Source organism: Tauraco erythrolophus, chromosome 7 (genome assembly GCF_009769465.1).
Source record: "Tauraco erythrolophus isolate bTauEry1 chromosome 7, bTauEry1.pri, whole genome shotgun sequence".
NCBI classification, from domain to species: domain Eukaryota; kingdom Metazoa; phylum Chordata; class Aves; order Musophagiformes; family Musophagidae; genus Tauraco; species Tauraco erythrolophus.
The window spans coordinates 59734090-59755223 of record NC_141471.1 but is presented as its reverse complement, the minus strand read 5'-3'; the positions used below and the strand labels follow the sequence as shown (position 1 = coordinate 59755223).

At 40.8% G+C, this 21134-nt stretch overlaps 1 protein-coding gene across 1 annotated transcript in view; it reads right to left on the bottom strand.

Annotated features, from left to right (window-relative positions):
• Positions 1-21134, bottom strand: part of ITGA9 (integrin subunit alpha 9) — a 221172-nt gene that overhangs the window by 68190 nt on the left and 131848 nt on the right. Inside the window, exon 18 of the mRNA XM_086614754.1 lies at positions 11000-11150. Within this exon, the coding sequence (XP_086470880.1) occupies positions 11000-11150 (151 nt within the window). The remainder of the gene's footprint in view (positions 1-10999; positions 11151-21134) is intronic.

The following is a 21134-nucleotide window of genomic DNA, read 5'->3' as shown; positions in this document are numbered from 1 at the left end:
TCACAAAAACGTGAAGACACACCTTTTGAAAACACTACACTTGGCTAGTTCATACATTAATACACTACTAATCCCAAGGCAACTTCCACGTACTTGCCATGTCCTCCACCTGGGTCAGGGCAACCCTTGGTTCCAATACAGGCTGGAGGATGAAGGGATTGAGAGGAGGAGAAGGACTTGGGGGTATTGATAGATGCAAAGCTGGACATGAGCCAGCAACATGCACTTGCAGCCCAGAAAGCCAACTGTATCCTGGGCTGCATCCAAAGAAGCATGGTCAGCAGGTCAAGGGAGGCAATTCTGCCCCTCTATTTTGCTCTTGTGCGACCCCACCTATAGTACTGCATTCAGCTATGGGGACTCCAAGAGAAGAAGGACATGGACCTGTTGGAGTGAGTCCAGAGGAGGGCCACAAAGATGATCCCAGAGCTGGAGCACCTCTCTTCAAAGACAGGTTGAGAGAGTTGGGACTGTTCAGCCTGGAGAAGAGAAAGTTCTTCTTGCGGCCTTTCCATACTTAAAGGAGGCTTGTAAGAAAGATGGAGACAAACTTTTTAGTAGGGCCCCTTGAGACAGGACAAGGGGCAATGGTTTTATACTAAAAGAGGGTAGATATAGACTAGATATATGGAAGAAATTTTTTACACTGAGGATGGTAAAACACTGGAACAGGTTTCCCAGAGAGTTGGTAGATGCTCCATCCCAGGAAACATCCAAGGTCAAGCTGGACGAGGCTCTGAGCAATCTGATCTAGTTGGAGATATTCCTGCTCATTGCAGGGGAGCTGGACTGGACAACCTCTAAAGGTCCCTTCCAACCCAAACTATTCCATGATTCTATGTTCTTCAAGTCCCACATACAAAAACATAGTAAAACCCTGAGGAAAATAGAGACTAAGGGAAAATCAGGTTTCTGACTCCATAGTGACATATTTAAAAAGCAACCATAAAGTTATTACACAAAATATCTCTCTCATACGTATTCAGCTAAATTCAGCAGTAATTTCTCTATATCTCTTGGAATAAACGATGAGATGTAGAGCTTTCCTTTCTAAAAGCACACAGCATCATTTCCTGGAATGATGGGGGCAACAGTCTTTTGCATCCAACAACAGCACAACAAGTGAACAGGAACAAAACACGAAGCAAGCTGGCCAGCTGACCAATGGATTGCGCTGTTTCTAAAAAAAAAATAAAAATAAAAAGCTTTTCTCTGTAAAATTGCAGAAACTTTGTTGGATTAAGTGCCTGTCAAGACAAAATACAATTATCCAGAAAAGAAAATTAAGTCTTGAGAGTCCAAAAAAAGCATGCCCAGAATTATACACTTGCATGTTCATATATTCTTCGTACCATTACATGCATTTCTAAGCTGCATATACTGTTGTAATCTGTCAGCAGTGCATTGCATTTCATTACATCTTTATTTCAAAAATATTGTGGATGAACACATATCTTTTTATCTTTATTATTCCCACATGATCTGTGCATAGGAATATCACAATAAACTTAATATCAGCGGTGCATTCTTATGCATATGAGTCCATGCTCTCCAATAACGCAGGGAAAAATCAGAGACAGGGAAGCCGTTGGGAGGAGAAACATCTCTGGGTGAGCCTTCCTTCATCTCACTTCAAATGTAGATGTATTTATATATGTGCTTGCACACATATATATCTCACACTAATAAATCATGGTTGCATGGCAACATTGAGAGGAATTGTTTTACAGATTACCCATGGATTATACACACTATTATTCTATAATAACAACAGACCTTCGAAACATTCTTCTCAAAATTAAAAGCAGAAAAAAAATAAGTGGCAGAAATCAAATAAATGAACCAGCTTCTATTTCCTAGTGGGATTTCTGAAAGCACAGATAATATATGCCCACGTACACTGCAAGACAATCTTCTGTGTGTAAGGCATCAATTATACTGAATATTGGTACATTCAACTGCAACACAGCTATTGGCTCTTAGTGTTACAAGGAAAAGCTTAAATTAATAAAGAGTTCATGAAATAAATTCTAATGTCATCAGCTACACAGTTCAATGAAAAAGCAAACAGAAAACCTCAAAATTTAAAAAAAAAAAAGTTTAAAACCAAATTGGATGATGAAACACAATCAATAAAGTCAAGCCTTCCACCCTCCCCTTCTTCCCTGGTGGTAATTTTTAAGTGTAGGGAATAATATTAAGGTAATAACAATAATGAGTTTGGCACTGGGAATTTTCCTGGAATTAATAATAAACCTTAGCTCAACCTACAATCCCTAACCAAAGCCAAATCTGAAACCCCAGCAAATGCCTTTTGCAAACACACACAGGTTTGGTGGTTTTGGTCTTTCGCTTTCAGAAACTGAAATACAATGTGCAATCAGGACTTCTTCACAGAAAAACCTGATGACATGATAAATACTACATAACCTAGGGACACTGCTGAAATGCAAAGCCATAATTCATTACCTATTGCACCGGGATATTGAAACAGTTTTTTTTTAATATGTATATTTTCTTTTTTATAAACAAAAGCTTAGCAGTTCACTTGTAAGGCTTTACTTTAAGAGGTGCTGCTCTACTTTATAGAGCAGCTTTTTAGTGCGCTTCTCCTTTTTCCCTTGCTAAGTGGAAATCACGGCATTACTAGTCTGCAGATGGTTATGGCCAAAAGCCAAGCCCAGGTTTTCTGGCCCCCTCCCAAAGGCAGGCTCCAAAAGCACTGCCGGCTGGGAACACGCCTGGCTCGGCATCCCCTGCAGCCTGCCTGGGGTGGGGGGGGTCCACTGAGACAGCCTGGAGAGGGGGTCCCCTGCCCACCCCCAGAGCCTGCAACCGAGCCAGCTGAAACACTCCTCGCTCTTCCTCCTCGCCTTGCTCAATGCCTCTGGTTTTGATGAAACGCCACAGGAAGCTCCTTCTCAGAAAAAAAGCCAACAGATTTGGGGCCCAAAAGCCTCCTTGAGAGAGAAGATATAATGTGCCTGCTTCTGCTAACAGGAATGCCAGCTGATGCCGGTGGAACCCACGGTCATGGTGGAACCATGGTCATGTTGCTGCCTGTTAGCTGCTCTGGCAGGGAAATGCCAGGAGGAGGGCATTAATGCCTCTCCCAGTTCCCTAGGAAAAAAAAAAAAAAAAAAAAAAAAATCAAGGCTCTCCTGAGAGCTTTCCCATCATGTTTTTGAAGCAAGGGAAAGAGCAAAGAATGAGCAAGAAAGAGGGAGAGGAAACAGAAACAAAAAGAAAAGAAAAAAAAAGGCCAGGACTTTCCTTTCACATCAGAAGTAACCAGGGAGTCTACAAGACAGTCTGAATATCCCAGGGCCCCAGGTCAAACCCAAGGAAAGGAAAGCTCATGATTTCCTAAGCAGCACTGGCCCCTCCTTGGATTTTCAGCTAAAACTGTTCACGCCCTTACTCATCTTTTTGACTGAGCAGCTGGGGTTTTTGAAGTCTTTCTACAGTCAAAACTGCTGTTGACTTCAGGGAGGCTACGCCTGAAGTATAACTGCAGGATCGTGCCTTGTGCTTAATAAGATTAATTAAAGAGAGTTTCGGTTTTATCTGTAAATCCTATTAGCATCACAGAGGAAATCTGAACAACTAGGTGAAAGACAGCAATTGCCACCACTTCCAGCCACACAGCACCACAACTACAACACCCCACAGGACTAAGCAACATAAATACGTATATATGTATACATGTATATTATACATATAATGTAAATACACATATTTGTTTATATAGGGTGTAAATATATATTTGCCTGTGTGTATATATTTGTTTACAATTCTATTGGCTTTTCCACTTGGGGTGTTGTTTATCTTCTGGCACCACCCTGAGCTGCCTGTCTTAAAAGGGACTAAAAGAAACTCCTGCAAGAACAGAATTGACCCTTCATACCAGAAACTTGATAAACTTCAAGCTTCACGTTGCAACAAAAACAAACCTCAAATTCAACAGCTTCTTGCTGTAATGAAAGCCACTGAAAGCTGTACAAATCAACTCTTACTTCTGTCTTCTGCAGGGGATGGCAAAGTTCAGGCAATTTTAAGCCTCATCCTTAAGAGGCACAGGAGACTAACCCTATTCCATGGATTTTCTCACCTCACACGTTGGCAAATCTCTCTCCACTGAGTTTAAGAGGACAAGCTGACAATGAAGGGAGACACTGGGACACTGGAAAGTCATTGGTGATCTCTGCTGTAGAGACAGCATAGCCTCTAAATAAGCACATGCAAGATCAAGCGTATTGAGCTCACCCTTTACTGGGCTCTACCCTCTTTAAAGGGTTTTCCCCTTTCTCCCAGAGATGCAGTTTTATCAAGACAACTATCTATCTAAATTGGGATGGCTGGATCTCAGCAACCGAATCTCTTTTCCAAAGCCCTCTCCCATGGCCAGCACTGATGCAACTGTGGCAGCAGCTCACGGCTCCTGAAGACGTGCAGGGGGAAGCAGTTCAGCTGGTGAGCTACGGGCCACACAGGGACTGAACCGGGGTGGGCAGCTACTGCATCCAGCCCAGGCAGCCCTTCTCCACCCCTCAAGGAAGTCTTATAATTTCAGTGCTTCCTTTTCCCTCCCTTTTCCCTGGACGGAAACCAGGACCTCCAACGGCGCCCAGTCATGGTGAAACCCCACCTTGGGTGGTAGGCCAGCAGGTAGGTCAGGATTCGCTGCACACGGGCTTCGCTATAGCACAGGCTGCCTTCTAGCCTCTACAAAAAGTCCATCTTACATGACTGTATGCATCCACACAGCTGCTCTTCCTTTAAAAAACCATTCCCCTCGTCTCCCCCAGGGAAGAGCAGAGCTAGGCAGTCAAACAAAACCTCCCTTCGTAATCTGAGCCACACAAAGCATCCCAGGCTATTCCTGAAAACCACTATGTATATATACATAAACAGTCAAATTAAGAGTCATGCAAGCTACTTCCAGGACAAATATTTTCTACATCATGTAACCCAGTGCATAGCCTCACCTGATCAGCATAAACCTTCTCAATGGATGTGGTCCCATATGTTATTCCAGGACCATCAAGTCCTTAAAACCAGAGATGTTTGGTAATAGGTTATTAATCGCAAGCTGTTTAAAAACAACCAACCAACTTGACATTTCCCAAACCCTCACAAAAATTTACAGTACGTTTTTGTACTGCAAAATAAATTTTTACTCTGCCTAACGTCACCTGAAAGAAACAGGTGAATATCATCAAAAGCCCTGTCTTCTTGAATCTGAAGTTTCTGCTGCTTTCTGTGGAAATGCTTGGGGTGGTCCCTCACTGCAACTCATTGTTTCCTTGCAAGTAGCTAAAGATTGCAAAAACTTGGATTTTTAAAGCTAGTTGGAGTTCGCTGTGTTCGGTTTGGCAAAGCCAGAGTCATTTAGGCTTTTGGGACCTTATATGTAGCAACCTTCAATGAGTTGTCTAAGTGTTAATCCACTTCTGAAAACGGGGTTTAACAATCAAACTCACATAGACTCTTCCAACAGTGAGCAGAATGAGATCTGAAGTCCTGAAAAATCATGGCTTCTGAATCATTTATTCCAATAGACTTTAGGGATTTTGCATTTTATATTTGTTGGGAAAAATAAAAAAGACTTCTTTCAAATATACATGATAACTCAGAGTATAGGAGAAAAATTTACAAGGCTCCTATCAGTACTAATCACACAACTAAATCCAGCCTCCAATGCCCATTCCCCAAATGTGGGAGTGATACATGAATCCCAAGTGGAAAGACTGGATAAGAAGTCTAGCCTTCAATTCCTGCCTGCTAAGAGTAGGGGGATATTAGATGGCTCTAACAGCTCCTGGCCTGAAAAAGGTGCTGCTCCTTACTTATCCCTAGGGAAGTATAAAATTTGAGGTTTTCATTGAGCATCCACAGAAAAAGAAAATTAAAACAAATAATGAAGTCAGATAGCTTGAACTGCACATATTTTTTCTTCACCAATTAAGAAATTGGACAATTTTACTCCAGGGATGCAAAAAGTTTTGGTGCACTCTGGAGCAAAAGTTAAGCATTAGATTTGCAAAACCAGAGAGGCAGCATGTGGTGTGGTTACTGCCATGCTACTCATGTTCCCAAACCCTGGCTATAAAAGCTCTCATGACAAAAGGGTTCAAATCCCCTCACATAAGTGATACGTGGCTCGGGCAATCTGCCAGACACACTCGTGTCAGTGCAAGGAGTCACAGCTTCCATGCTACTTGGCATCGCTCCCCTCCGACCCTCTGGCAGAGTGGTTTACAGGAGCAAGTCCAACTCACTCCATGTACAATCAGCTGGATTAAATCAAACTACTAATTTAAAAGGTTTCTGCTAACCAGCTGGATATGAATTGAGACTGATCATGTTAACTTGTCTGCCAGTGGATCCAAAGGAGCAGTAACTGCTGGAAAAAAAGACATAATGAATACCTAGGACCTGAATTTTCTTCCAGTGGTACAGCTGGATCCAAAAGAGGGCACGTGTCTTTGGCTTTCATGCCCTATCAGTGTCCTGCCTCTGCCAGCCTTAAGACTCTTAGAAAGTATGAGTAGTATGGGAAACTGGTGCAAGAGAATTTCCAATTTGGAAAAAATTAAACCCTGCCTGCGTTTGCGGCTCTTCTGGGCAATCCTAGTCAAGAGATGCTGGTAAGTGCTCTGGGAGCAAGAAAGAAGAAATTCATATCCAAATTGCATGACATCCCTGCTAACCCAGAAAATAGACGGTATGTCAGAAGAAAAACTCTGGTTATCGGCAATACTCATACTCAACACCAAAGTTTCAGGTACACGCTCACGAAGGAACCACGGGAAATTACTACCTCCCTGTGCACCCTGCCCTGGCCCAGCCCCACTAACTTTACTCAGCTGTTGCTTGGGAAAGCTGCTGTGAGAAGCAGCAGGAACGTTATACACAGCTGGCTTCGGATGCTGGGAGCCTGTCTGAAATTTAGGAACAATCCACGGCTGGAACTGATGGTCAGCAATGGGATTTCCTGACCTACTCTCTCCTTAAACAGCACTGAAATGGGGTTAGCTGATAGACTCCCACCAGCTCTTGCAGAGGAGTGAGATTAATGCTACACATATTGCATTATTGTTGTTTTTATTATTATTATGTTATAGATGCCATTCTTATATGATTGCTATAAAATCTCATGCTGTAGCTGAGCTGATTTAATACAGAAACAGCCCTGCCCTACCACATTAAATGCTACTGCCAGCAAGTTTATAGCACTTTTTCTGCTACTGTACTGAACAGCAGCTAATGAACGGTTAGCAAAGTGCCTAATGCTGACAAGCATTTTCAGCAAAACATCACAAGCCAGTAAGCAATTGCAACAGATGAAAAATGATGTAGAAATTAGTAGTAAATAGCTTTTTATTCTTTTTCCAGACTCCTTAGCACACAAGCAGCACTCTGCATTCTTCTATAGGAAAATGGTATCACCACTGTTAAGTGGATTTTTCAGACTCTGAAATAGGCTTTCCTAAAATGGAAGATTATGGGACAATAAACTTGAAGATAAAAATAAATAAAAATAATCTACTCTACAACAGAAAAGGGACAAAGGTTTCTTTGTCAACCTAGTAAAGAAAAAAAAAAATCTTTCTAAGTGATCACGTGAGGTGTCTTTCTCCCTCTCCTTTATTTGCTTTCTCATTTTCTGTTTTGAAGAGAACATGATTAAATCTCTTTGTATTTCAAAAGGAATATTCTTCTTAATGGACACATTACGAAATTCACTCGTACAGTGCAGTACTCCCATGCACTTGTAAAACAACCTGCTCCTTCAAAGGGAAGCAGTGACAAGGGATTTAAAAGCTTGGGCAGGAATGAGAAGTCAGCCCGTGCCACATACTGTGCCTCTCAAGAGAAGGACTCTCTGTCAGGAGCTATGGAAAGAAAACGTTGGGCTTCGTCTGTGGAGCCAGGGAGGACTGGCTGCAGCACAACAGGAAAATCAGACAGTGGAATACGTGGAGTCCCTCAAAAATCAGTCAGCAAACGCTTGTTCACCTCACATATCAGTGGCAAAGCCCTACTAGGTAGTAACTCTATCCACCACATCTCATGAAATCTCAGTCTCCAGAAAGGAAAGAGAGGCTAGCTCCAACCAACACCCTTCAGGGAATGCTGCCCTCATCATCCCTGAGCTAGACCATTCACTTCTTTTCAAACACAAGATGTGGCATTTCGTCTCAATAACCCTGTTGAAAAAAAGGAGAATTAAACTTTTGCACTGTCAGGTCTCATTGTAAACAATTCATAGAAAGAAACAAACCCTCACTGAATCTGCTAGGAATGTCCCCATTGGGGACACAAGGAAAACAATGGGGGCATTCACAGCATCTTGAAAGGGCTCCAGAGACAGGTTAGGAAAACCCACCACATGGTCATCGTTCTCAGAGTCACCTTTCAGAAAAAGGATCACGCAACCACATGGAAGAGAATGTTCTCTTCCACTTTAGCGTTATTCATTAAAAGGCAGTTGCTGCTGAAAGTTTCCCACAACAAGAAGCTCTTTTGATTCCAGAATTGCTCCACTAAGGGAAATCTTACGAGTTGTCATTTTTACTCTGGCTTTACATTCTGGATTTTTGCCTGGGCCATGATCAATCAGGAATAAAATCTATTTAAAGTACATATTATGCATAGATGTCAAGGGATGGGAGTAGGTTATGAAACATGGAGTCCATGATACTTTACCAAAAAAAAAAAAAAAAATCTTTGTTCAAAGAGCTTAGGGAAAATGTAACACTGTAATTGACGCTATGAGGTCGTAATCCAGTTTCCCAACTGGACAAATGGTGAGGCCAACAGTATATTAGTTTGTCCTGACACAAAAGCTGACTGAGAGGAAGTAAAACAGCCCAGCACAACCCTGTGACTCAGTTTTTCAAAATTGTTGCTAAAACAATTATCAAAAAACCCCCAACACCCAAACTCTATTGCATCAGTCACAAGAACAGTAGAACAGCAAGAATAATAGCAGACTATACCCTGATCCTGTTTGCAAGACCTGAGGAAGAAGGAAACCTATACGCTTCCTCGATGTGTGCTGTATTTTTTTTTTAAAGAAATGCAAGTTTCTATTAGCAGAAGACACACTCAGTAGTGAGATAACCCTACAACAATGTCATCTGCTTCCAGAAACCGCTCCTTCTAGGCAGCATTCAGCACAGATGTTTCAAGTCTGCTTTAGACCCAGGCTTAAGGTAAAATACCAAAGGAAACAGCACATCATCTTCAGCTTTTTCCCCTCACAGTGTTGGCTAAGGATAAGGAAGGTAATTAGTGTTCCAGTTAATCCGTATGTGTAAAATACTCAACATGTAAGCACAGAAATGAAAAAAAAAAACCCCACACAACCACCTTTGGAAAGAACATACATCAAGCTTCGTTTCTTTTCCAGTGCAAAGGAATGGAAACTCTCCCACTGACTTCAATGGGAGCTGGGCCAGACCCTGAAAGTCTTCATTTAGAATTCCATTAAGGAGAAGTTGCGTATGGGCGTAAGGCATTTATATTTTATCTCCTGCTTTTTTCCTTCTGATCAACTGCACACTAGCAGTATATAATGTCTGAAAACGAAGCTTATGAGACAACTTCCTGAGGCTTGCAATTGTGTTAAACATAATAGTCAAAACTCAACACTAAGAGAATTGACATGTATAAGAATCATAGAATAATTAAGGTTGGAAAGGATCTCCAAGATCATCAAGCCCAACTCTCAACCCAATACCACCATGCCCACTAAACCATGTCCTGAAGTGCTACATTTACACATTTTCTGAACACTTCCAGGCATGGTGACTCCACCACTTCCCTGGGCAACCTGTTCCAATGTTTGACCACTCTTTCAGTAAAGAAATTTTTCCTAATATCTAATCTAAACCTCCCCTGGTGCAAATTGAGGCCATTTCCTCTCATCCTATCGCTAGCTACCTGCGAGAAGAGACCAACACTGACCTTGCTACAACTTCCTTTCAGGTTTTCAAGAAATTATCATATTCTGGTTTATTATGTAATAAGTTGATTTAAGAGGTTTATAATAACCAAAACCTATCATAAAACACGACAAATAATGGCAAAATGTCATTGGTTCAACGGAACGAGTTAATCCCATGCTTCACAACAGTTGCACTACTGTTTTTAATATTGCTCTTAAGGCTTCAAAAGCTAAGCAAAGCTCCAGCAGAGAAGTAAGTGGCTGTGAAAAGCAGGAACAAACAGATAGAATGTTGTTACAATTGTACAGCTCTCATTTTGTACAATTATTTTCACATTACTCACACCCAGACAGCTTTCGTGGCCATCAGTTTGTAAAAAGTTCAATTCAGTGTTTGCATTTCAACAACATTATCTCTAAATGAACTCATGCTAATGAAAACATCCAAGTATCTAAATCTAAACATAAAAAGACTACAGCTCAAAATATTCACCTGACTCCATGCAGATGTAATCAAAAGCACTTTTGAGCTCTTGGATCTAGTGATGTGCCCTGGCCATAACCCAAACTTGCACCAGTACATGAGCAAAGAACAGGCTTCTATCTTGGTTTCAACAAGGACAAAACCTAGGAGCCCAGGTCAGGAGATGACCTGGGGTGCTGAATGCACTGTGGCACCACTCAAACTGGAAGCACCTTTTGTATTTCAGTGCCATTTGGTACCCTATCGGTTTCCAAATCAGTCTCCTTCTACCTCTTAATATCTTAATACCTCAAACAAATGGTCTTTTTTTTTTCATTAGTACACTCCAAATAACAGTGCTGTGTCTTCTACAGAAACACAAAGGGTAATTTACACAGATCAAACCCATAAAAGACCAGGCTCTCAGTAAAGACCCTAGAAGAAATTCAAGCCCAGCCTAAGCAGAAATAACTTCCAAATGTCTCAGCAGCGTGGACCAGGCCACCCCCTGTCCCTACATCTTGCAATTTAATTGATTTAAAGTTAAGAGACTTGCTCACAGAGAGATTAGCCTTTCTTACCTTTTGCCACATTTTGATGAAGAAGAGCTCCCCAGAAAAATTGAAGAAAACATTGGTGTCGTAGGCATCATCCCCAACGTTAGAGATGGAGATGTTAAGTGAGATGTTCCTCACCGCTCCCAGGGCCAGGTAGGCAGTTCTGTCATCAACACTGTGGGCAGAAACAATTACATCAGTTTAACTCTGGGCAACTTGCACACTCTGGTCCTTTATCCCTGCTCTGGAAGTGTCACAACTCAACTGCTTAAAAGCTCAGCAGTCGGTAATTCAGGAGCGTGTGTGGTGGGCCATACTGGGAATGAGAAGTTCCTGAGTCCTGGTTTTGACACTGCCTTTTGTGACTGTAAGGAAACTCCATGACTCTCATGCAAAATTATTTCATGTGACTTATTGTTAATATGGTTTTATTGAGAACAAAATAGCTGAAAAGTGATTGGCCAGGGGAAATGCAACCAGTGCAAGATATTATGCCCACATTCAAACACACAGGCTGTTTCATTTTGTCTCTTAACAATCCAAACTTATTCTAACATTCTAGTAACTTTCTGAAAATCTTAGAGTTATGCTACGCATAGAAAAAAAACAGAAAAGAGGGCCAAATAAAATCCAGAAGCAGATGTAAGTGGAAAAATGTATAAAAATTATAACCACCATCCACTGAACGTGACAAATCTTTCCTTGGGTGTTTATGGTGGATCTAACACGATGGAGTCATCTTCTCTAAGTGGAATACCAAAGGAATGGTTGAATTAAAAAAATAGCTATACATAATGAATTAATATGTGATTATGATAAGGCATCATAGATTACAAACACATAAACACAGACATGCACACATAGAGGTAAATATTCATACACACACACTAATTATTTGATATTTGGTATATATTTAATCATACTAATCTGTCCAGAAGATAAGCTAACAAGGAAGAATGAAGGCTAAAGATGTATCACAGGAAAATATAGTATCAATGCATGGATCTGCAGGTCTAGGAACTAAAGGTAGAGTAAAAGATGGTCCAAAATATATCAGGTATAAATGTAAAAATAAGCAAAACCAGCCAATGTATCATCATAGAATCATAGAATGGTTAGGGCTGGAAGGGACCTTCAAAGGTCATCTAGTCCAACCCCCCTGCAAGGAACAGGGATATCTCCAACTAGATCAGGTTGCTCAGGGCCTCGTCCAACCTGGCCTTGAACGTCTCCAGGGATGGAGCATCCACCACCTCTCTGGGCAACCTGTTCCAGTGTTCTACAACTCTCATGGTAAAAAATTTTTTCCTACTATCCAATCTGAATCTACCTCCCTCTATTTTAAAACCATTACCCCTTGTCCATCAAACTGGCTACAGTTATCGTAACTGGAATCTAAGACCACTCATATATCCCGGAGAAATAGAGACAGTGCTGATGGCTGTGGATTGTGAGTTTCACTTTTCCATGCGATACAGACAATATTTATAGCATATTTGTTTCCTTTACTTACTTTATTTATGATGATCTTCATTTATTAAGCTCAAAATTATGGCTTACAGTTCAACAACAGCTTCTTATAAGGCAGATATAAGTCTCCAGGAAACACGCCTGCTTTTTCACACTGACAATCAACTGCAGACACCAACCAATTCTACCAATAATTAGACAATTTGCTTCCTGAACGTTAGGGTTTATTCTCATAGTCAACTAGCAGTGCAAATAAACATTTGCAAAAGTGTACACAGCACAGGATTAACTGCAAAACTAGTTTGAGAGGCCCAAATAATTCGAGTTGTTGCTCATTTTATACCAAATTAATGGCACAACTATCTGAGAGTACTTGGACACATTTAACCTTTTGGTCCCAGCCCAACTGTTGAAAAGCAGACAAATTATGAAGATACAAAACAATCTGCTGAGATTTTCTAATAATCAAAAGTGCATATTTGGAAGCAAAAAATTAAAACAACTACGAATTATTTCTCATGAACTTTATAATCTCACTTCTTGCAATCACTTCAAAACTTAATCAGCATCTATCAAACCCATCAGCAAAATCTGGAAGCATTGCTTCAGTAAGCAAAGCAACCTTACGAGATATTTATCTTATGCAGGGTTGATACCAAATGCAAGGCATGCTACACAATCCTCTCTAAATTGGTAGTAGCAGCGCTTTGAGATTTAACATAAAGTCAAGACAATCGAGAATACTCTCCTTCCTACTGAATAGTAACAAATACTCAGAATTAATTCCTATTTAAAACTAAACCCACAAAAAATAATGTCAAAATAAACACTTATCAGGTTGTGTTACTCCTTTCTAAAGCTATCGCTCCTCTGTTAAAAGTGCATCATACCAAAATTATGTTTATAACTACAATTTCCTCAGCAGAGAAAGAAAACCAACTTTCTAGGAGCACACTGTAGTTGCTCCTACACAAAATTCACACACTAATAAACTCTGAAAAACCTCCCTGATTTTAGGCTGACAGAGGAGTTGAGGTCTTCCTCTGAAAGGTTATACGAGATTGTGCTGTAAGTCCCATTTCAGGAGAGCAGCTTTCTGAGTCGTTAAATCTGTGTGCATCTGGAATGAATCAGGTTCACTTGCAGCGAGGATCAGGAATCTCCCTGCTCACAGGGGAGCTCCCAGGCCCCGTTTGCTGCTCGAGAGCATAACGTCATGGGGCGCGGACGGGCTGCTGCAGGGCTGGAGCAGCTCTGCTGCCAACCCGGTGCCATCCTCCTCCAGCACGTCAAGCAGCCTAGCTGCCAAGTGAAAACGTATAATGAAAGGACTGTTGTCACCCGCCAGAAAGAAGAAAACAAAGTAAAGCCACCCCCCGCTTCATCTCGATAAGGTATGTCAAACAATTTAAGAAACATAATCAAGTAATGGCTTTCAGTTTACATTTTGTTGGATGAGAAACTATAAAGTGGCCTCATAACTGTGCCCACATCAAGGAAGACAGGCTAAAAATAAGTGCACAGACTTGGAAAAGAAAAAAAAGGGAAGAAAAGTAGGGGAAGAATGTCAAGATATTATCACTGAATTGGACAGAAGAACACCACCTCATTACATCAGCTAGTACACACAAATAATGAATGGGGTAAAGGTTCTGGGTAGACTGTAGACCTATATATACATTATACATAAGCAACCACATTTGCACACACATTATGTACAGGCACATGAAGCATGTCAAGCTATCAATGCTTGCACAGAAAGGGAAAGAAATTTGACATTGAGAAGTACTAAATACCTGCAGCTTCCTTTCACATGACCCAGACTTGCAGATAACAAGCAATTCTGAACATCAGGCTCCAAATTTTTGCCATGGTTTTGAATTCACTGGCTGTGGTACTACACATCAAAAGTAAACAGAAATATTTAACATTTTCCTCTTAAGTGGTTAAGAAAAGGAAACTAAATTCCAGGATAAAACAAGTATCATCTTTTTTTGTACGCTTTAAAGTTCTTTGTCAACACCTGCGCCACATCACTGTGATCAGCAAGGAAAGAAAGGAAAAGGCAAACTGAAAAGATCTGCAATGTTCATTTCAGCACCCCCCAAGATGCTGTTTTTATTCATGTGGGTCAAGGGAGACATAATCTGCATTCCAAAAGCTATACAGGGACATATTTCTCTATTTCCTGCACTAGAGAGAATTTAAAAGGAAAAAAAAATTGAAAAAGATTTTAGCACTTCCTCTCAGCCTGTGCAGATCATACATAGGGCAAGGAATGTGATGGGGTCACACTTCCTCTGTTAGCCCATGTCACCGACTTTCCCTTTTATATCAGGAGTCTTTCCTTCCTTACAGCAAATGGGCACCTACATGGATAAATCATTGCTATTGTTCAACGGACAGTGGAAGTTACAGCTGGGGTCAGCTAGACTGCACATGGGTAAAAACGCTTCAGACAACTAAAGTCCAATCTGCCCTCCATTTCCATCAGATGAAATTCAATAGGAGTTCCACCTTTTCCTTTTAAATCAGTAAAAGGTGCAAGTTAGTAAACAACATTGGTCCTGTGACAGATCCAAATAGATTTCTACCTTCACCAACCACCATCAGAGTCGGTCTTCGTAGGTACTATGATACTTGAATATCACGTTTGTCTCCACACACTGTTTACATCAACCCTGAAAACCTTCCTCTTGTTGGGTTTTTATCACAGGCTCCAGAGTCAGCTGAACTTCGGGGGGAGTTTTGCAAACACTTAAACCTCAAGGGCCAATGAAAAACTGAAACCCTCAGCCGATCTTCTGGGAATTCATTTGATGCCTCAGTGCAAAACTGAGAGGTAGCAGCCCCATGAACAAATCCAAACCAAGTGAAAATTTTAAACAACTCCACAGGGAGAAAAGCTATTGGATTTTACACCATTTGGTTACGCTGCCTTGCCATTGGACGTGCGTCCGAGGTCAATTCTCTCTGCAAAGTTCACAGCCAGTCTAGACTAAGGTCTCTGACAAACACTCAGGATACCCCGGCTCATTCTGCGCTAGCTGAGCTGCTGCCTTCCCTCTCTTGCACCGAAGCCTACGCTAGCAAAGGTGATAAGAGACCTCACGCAGCTGATGACCACAGCTTGGCTGAGATGCAGGTGATGGGAAAAACATAACAGAGAATTCAAGGAGAGGTCCACAAAGGTCCTGTGTCATCAGAGCACAGTTTGGGAGTAATAGAATCATAGAATCATAGAATGGTTAGGGCTGGAAGGGACCTTCAAAGGTCATCTAGTCCAACCCCCCTGCAAGGAACAGGGACATCTCCAACTAGATCAGGTTGCTCAGGGCCTCATCCAACCTGGCCTTGAATGTCTCCAGGGATGGAGCATCCACCACCTCTCTGGGCAACCTGTTCCAGTGTTCTACAACTCTCATGGTAAAAAATTTTTTCCTAATATCCAATCTGAATCTACCTCCATCTATTTTAAAACCATTACCCCTTGTCCTATCACAACAGGCCCTCCTGAACAGCCTCTCCCCATCTTTCCTGTAGGCCTCCTTGAGGTACTGGAAGACCGATAATAATAAGATACCAATATCGCTCTCTGTGAAGACTGAGTAACAACGTGCCAATGTTTCCCAATAGGAAGGGACCAAACGTCCCATATGAAAAAAAGCAGTTACTGTGGTGAGCCCAGGGCCGAGGAGGTGGAACTGCTCATGCTGGTACCCTTCCGGAGCAGCGCTACCGTCTCTAGTGCTTCAGTTCCCGTACATATCACAGTTCAGGAATATTGCACAAAGCATTAACTTTAATTTAAAAATGAATTCATTTGAGTAGTAAACATTGGGGCAAAAAAAAAAAACCCACTCTAGGAAATCTTATTTGCTCTTTATTATGGTATTGAAACAACAGACTGATTTCTAGCTACAGCTAGCTACCATAAATTCAAAGCTTCTCTGGAGAACGTGTTCTCTTCCCCAAACGTGGTTTCTCCACATAAATCCTCCATAATCACACTACAGATATAACTGCCAGCCACCTATGTCTCCAAACTTTTAAGTAAAAAGGACAGAGCAGGACACAACACACACATAAAAATACCCCTTATCTTATCGCCCTACAGAAATCTGGTGCCTTTTATTATTATCAGTAATTTCAATTGTACCCAGATGTTCCAAACCCTTTGTAAACAGAATTGAAGAGTCAATGGGGAAAGAGTGTCTCTGTTTTCACACAGTGTTTACTCCAGGGAGAAGCTTTTGGTTTGAAAGGAGTTACCCTGGTTTATGAAACTGTCACATGAAAGCACGATGAGGCACAACATCTACAGAAGCTCTAATCTAATCTTTCACTCTTGCAGACACATATACAAACCAAAACCTTTTATAACTACAAGCAGTATCCTTGAAATCAGTGGTACTGTGTCCCAGGACAAAGTTATCCCTGCATGTGTGTGTAAAAGAGCATCTTAAGGTTGGATCACAAACAAAAACTAATTATGAGTGGCAGAAAGAAACGCAAAAGATAAATGCTACCAGGCACGTAGCTGGAAGTCGTATGTACCAGCCTGATGTGAAAGAAAAGAAACACTATTTGTTTTCCCTGTTCATTAAAATATCTGAAGAGCTCAGTTGAAATTGATGATTATTGACTATAGATCTGGCCCTCAAAGTTGAGGATGAACTCAGTAGCACTTTCTAACATACTGTTTCTAGGAATTAGAACATTAAAAAAGTCGTTATCACGCAAACCATGTATTTACCACAGAAATTATGCCTTCAGAAATAGATCTCCTATTACTAGATAGCTTCAGTTGCTTGTCTCATTCCTGGGATGTAATTTAAAACGCACACTCAGTTGAGCATTGATGAGGGAAAGAAAGACCAGTGCCCTATCCAGCAATCACTTTCAGTGGTCAATAAAAAGCAGTTTATCAGAATGTTAGAAACAGCACAGGTTTGTTACTTTAGGAAATTTGTTTTGCAGTAGCAGGTGTTACATGTCAGGAGTAAGTTATGTCCAAATGTCAAACATGATAAGCAACATATACCCATATCAACACATTTCCGCTACAGCTCATGCAGAACTAGTAAGACTATTTAGTTGGTGACCTGTGGAGAACCTCAGTCTCACCAGATTTTGTAACTGCAGGACATGCTACAGAAAAAGTTCGTGTAGCTGCATCACGAAAGAGCATGTGTAGATCTACATATACATATATATACACAGACACATACACGTGCATGTACCCATCAGCCGAGATGCATCCTGCAAATCCAAAACAATGGTGCACCTGCTTTTCATTGTAGTCTGTACAGTATCGAGGAATTCCACCTCTGGAGGCAGCTAATGTATGGCAGTTCTGCCTCAGGTTAAGCTTTTGTTTCGTTAGCTTTATACTTTGGTTGCTAGAACAAGAAACAAAATGGTGACCTGAACTATCTTAAGTCCATAAAATACTGATGTTGGGATGTTCACAAGGAGGGCCAAGTTATATGTCAGTTCGGCAACGCATTCAAACTACATGAAAGAACATCTCTTTAGGGTCTAGTTTTTTTTTAAAAAAAATCCAAACAGCAAAATCCTACTCCAGTAGATGGAGTCGAGTGATTCTTACAAAAAACGCCAGTATTTTATGAAGTGACACGACTGGCTTGTACAGTATCCCTGTCTGATCATCAGTGGCCCATTATTAGAAAACAGAATCGATATTCCTGTATGAGATGTGGACTGCTGAGGTTTGTTACAACTCATCATTTGATGGCTCTATTACCACCTGTACGAGTTCAATCACCATATGCTCCAAAGGAACAGTACTGCCCTCTGCTATCAAACTGGACTTATTTATTTATTCGGGGAGAGATTTGTGAAGCTCTGAGCACAACTAACCAGACGGAAAGCAAGAAACCATTCCTTCATCCCCATTCACCCTCAACAAGGGAAAACATTCACTCATTCCTGAGACGATGCTCCCACTGCAACTTGTACTGCACCCTTAATAATCGCTGGCTGTGCTGGGCAGCCCTTTCCAGAAACTGCAAATCAGATCCTAGATGAGCTACAACAAAGTTTTCCATGTGCCTACAAACATATCATTCCATACACTACTAATGATCTGTAGGTGAAAGATAAATAGAAGTAAATGTTAACTAGAAATCAGAACTGCTTCCTGAATTCTAATGGAGAGACTTAATTCCAAATAGAATTACAAAAATGCAAATTGGTATACTAACGTATATGAAATGGTATAAGCATTTTCACTGCGCCCTTTATAGTGTAGCAAATCACTTTGAAATAACATTAAATTACACTGTAATTTATGAAATCACTTAAATCACAGTGTGAAACTTGGCATGGCTTTCTGAGAAAACTGAAAGCAATCTGCTCATATTCATTTTTCCAATGTTTTGTCATTCTTTTCTCCCTGGAAACAACTCTTTTGATACTTAAAAAGATCTGGAGTTAGGACAGCACTGAGGTATGACCAAGTGACCAGCACACGACTGCAGAGGGATCAACCACGGCTCCGCATTTGTGTCCCAGGAGTTACAAACTCCCATGTTGGTACATGCAGCTATATACACACAAGGTCCTGCTGAAAGCTCAAGACCACTTTTCTCACACTAGGAATGCTAAACCATAGCATTTGCTCATTTTTCTCTTGTTGTTTTTTGTAAAGCAAAAAATTAGCTCCATCTGAGCAGCTCGGCTATTTAGGGTAGCCTGTCTAGGGTAAACAGAACGTCAAAAATATTTTTGAAAGAAGTGTTTGTTCAATGAAAGATAAAATAAGTGAAAACAAATTCTCCATCTGCTATGAATGAAGAGGAAGGGAAAACCAGATACTATCAGAGCATGTAATTAAGGTCCAAATGAAAGGATATTGTTTTTCCTCATCACGAGTGTTTTGTTAAGATGCACTTCAGGGGCATAAAACCGCAACGGGCATGCCATGAAACGTGAGGCCTCTCTGGAAACAAATTCCCATTGTGTGATCAAAGGAAGATAAGTGCTGAGGTGTGAGTCTGGTCAAATTTATTAAACAGCTTTGCTTCCCACATTAAACCACAGGCTTGTAGCCTTCCTCCATGGGTTTACAAAAGCCTATGATAAGTGAAAATCTTTATTTTTTTAATTTTTTTTTTTAAAAACACTATTATATTCATGAGACTCAAAAAGTTTTCATCTTTCTGATCAAAAGTTTACATTGCTCCTTTCTTCAGAAGACACTAAAAAGTTTTCATCTTTCTGATCAAAAGTTTACATTGCTCCTTTCTTCAGAAGACACTGACTCTCAGCACTGTTACTGCACTAACCTATGTTCTGTGCCACTACGTCTCATGCTGGTGAAAAGCAAATTGGACAAAGCTGTCATATGTTTTAATCTACGATTTCTGTATTCCTTCAGCTCAGGTTCTGTAAGAATTTGACAAGTCGATATGGAACTGCTGAGGTTCATTTTTCAAATCCAGGTGCCTGATGTCTGATGATGTGCCTAGTGAACCAGAGGGAATCCCTCCACTGATATCAATAGGTCTATGAGCATATTCTTCATTGCATCAATACACAGCACATGCAAAATAATTAATTTTGCAGTGTATAGCTAGTCACCTATGTGAAATTATTCTTTCTTCATTAATACAAATAATATGCTTACAAGCTTCAGAATTGCAAGCTCAGGGGCTGGAGACCATAGGGTGGTAGTACAGAGTCTCCCTTGCCTTTTCAGACACTTCTGGGATAGGTACTTTATTATATCCTGAGAGATCACATCAAATCATTTATCTGCCTATAAAATGAGAGATTTAGATATGTATAAGACAACAGAGATCACAGAAAGAAAAGGAGTACTGGCAGAAAACATGTTAATCCTTTAGTAAATCACAGAAGGAGTTTATTTGGGGAAAAAAACCCACAAGCCTTCTGTGAAGATGATCGGAAGATATGTGGAAAATACTTTTTCTTCATATATTACCATTTCACTAAAATGGAAACATTTCAAACTCAGTGAAATTTTTGACAGACTGGGGTTTTGTCCATTCTCTGGCTAATTCCAGAGGGACCGACAGAAGTAGAGACGGTCCAAGTCACAGACCTGACCTTTCAACTGGAAAAAGGCATTTCTCAAAAATCCCATTTCACAAGAAAACTTTTGAAAGCATGGCCTCCAACTCAAAAAAATCTCACAGTTTGAAAAAACTTTGAAAATCTCTGCAAAATGCACCTGTTGCCCCTTCGGCTTTCTATGACTTTTGCTTCCAATTTCCAAAATCAACAATTTGCAGCAGTATATATGGGAACTCCAGCCAGTCTGTGGAGGAAGAACATAAATTTCGGTCTAACGAATGGTGGCCATTAAGGATGCTCTAAACCAACACATAAAAGCAAGCTGCTTATTCCAAACAGCCAAACATACACTCACAAGCACTCCAGTGGGTGAGTAATTCTGTTTCTAATGACGGACGAAGGGTAACCTCACGTCCTATAAATATATGGAAGACAGCCCTCCTCCTGGAACCTTCTTGGGAACAGCAATATTTATTACAGCATTTTTTATTGCTATAATATTTATTATAGCAGTATTCATTACAGCATTTTCTATCCAAGGGGGCTCACAGTCCTGTGCTTACAACCTGATTTGCATGCCATGCACACAGCTCGTGCTGGAACACACCACCTACATGACACGCTGCAA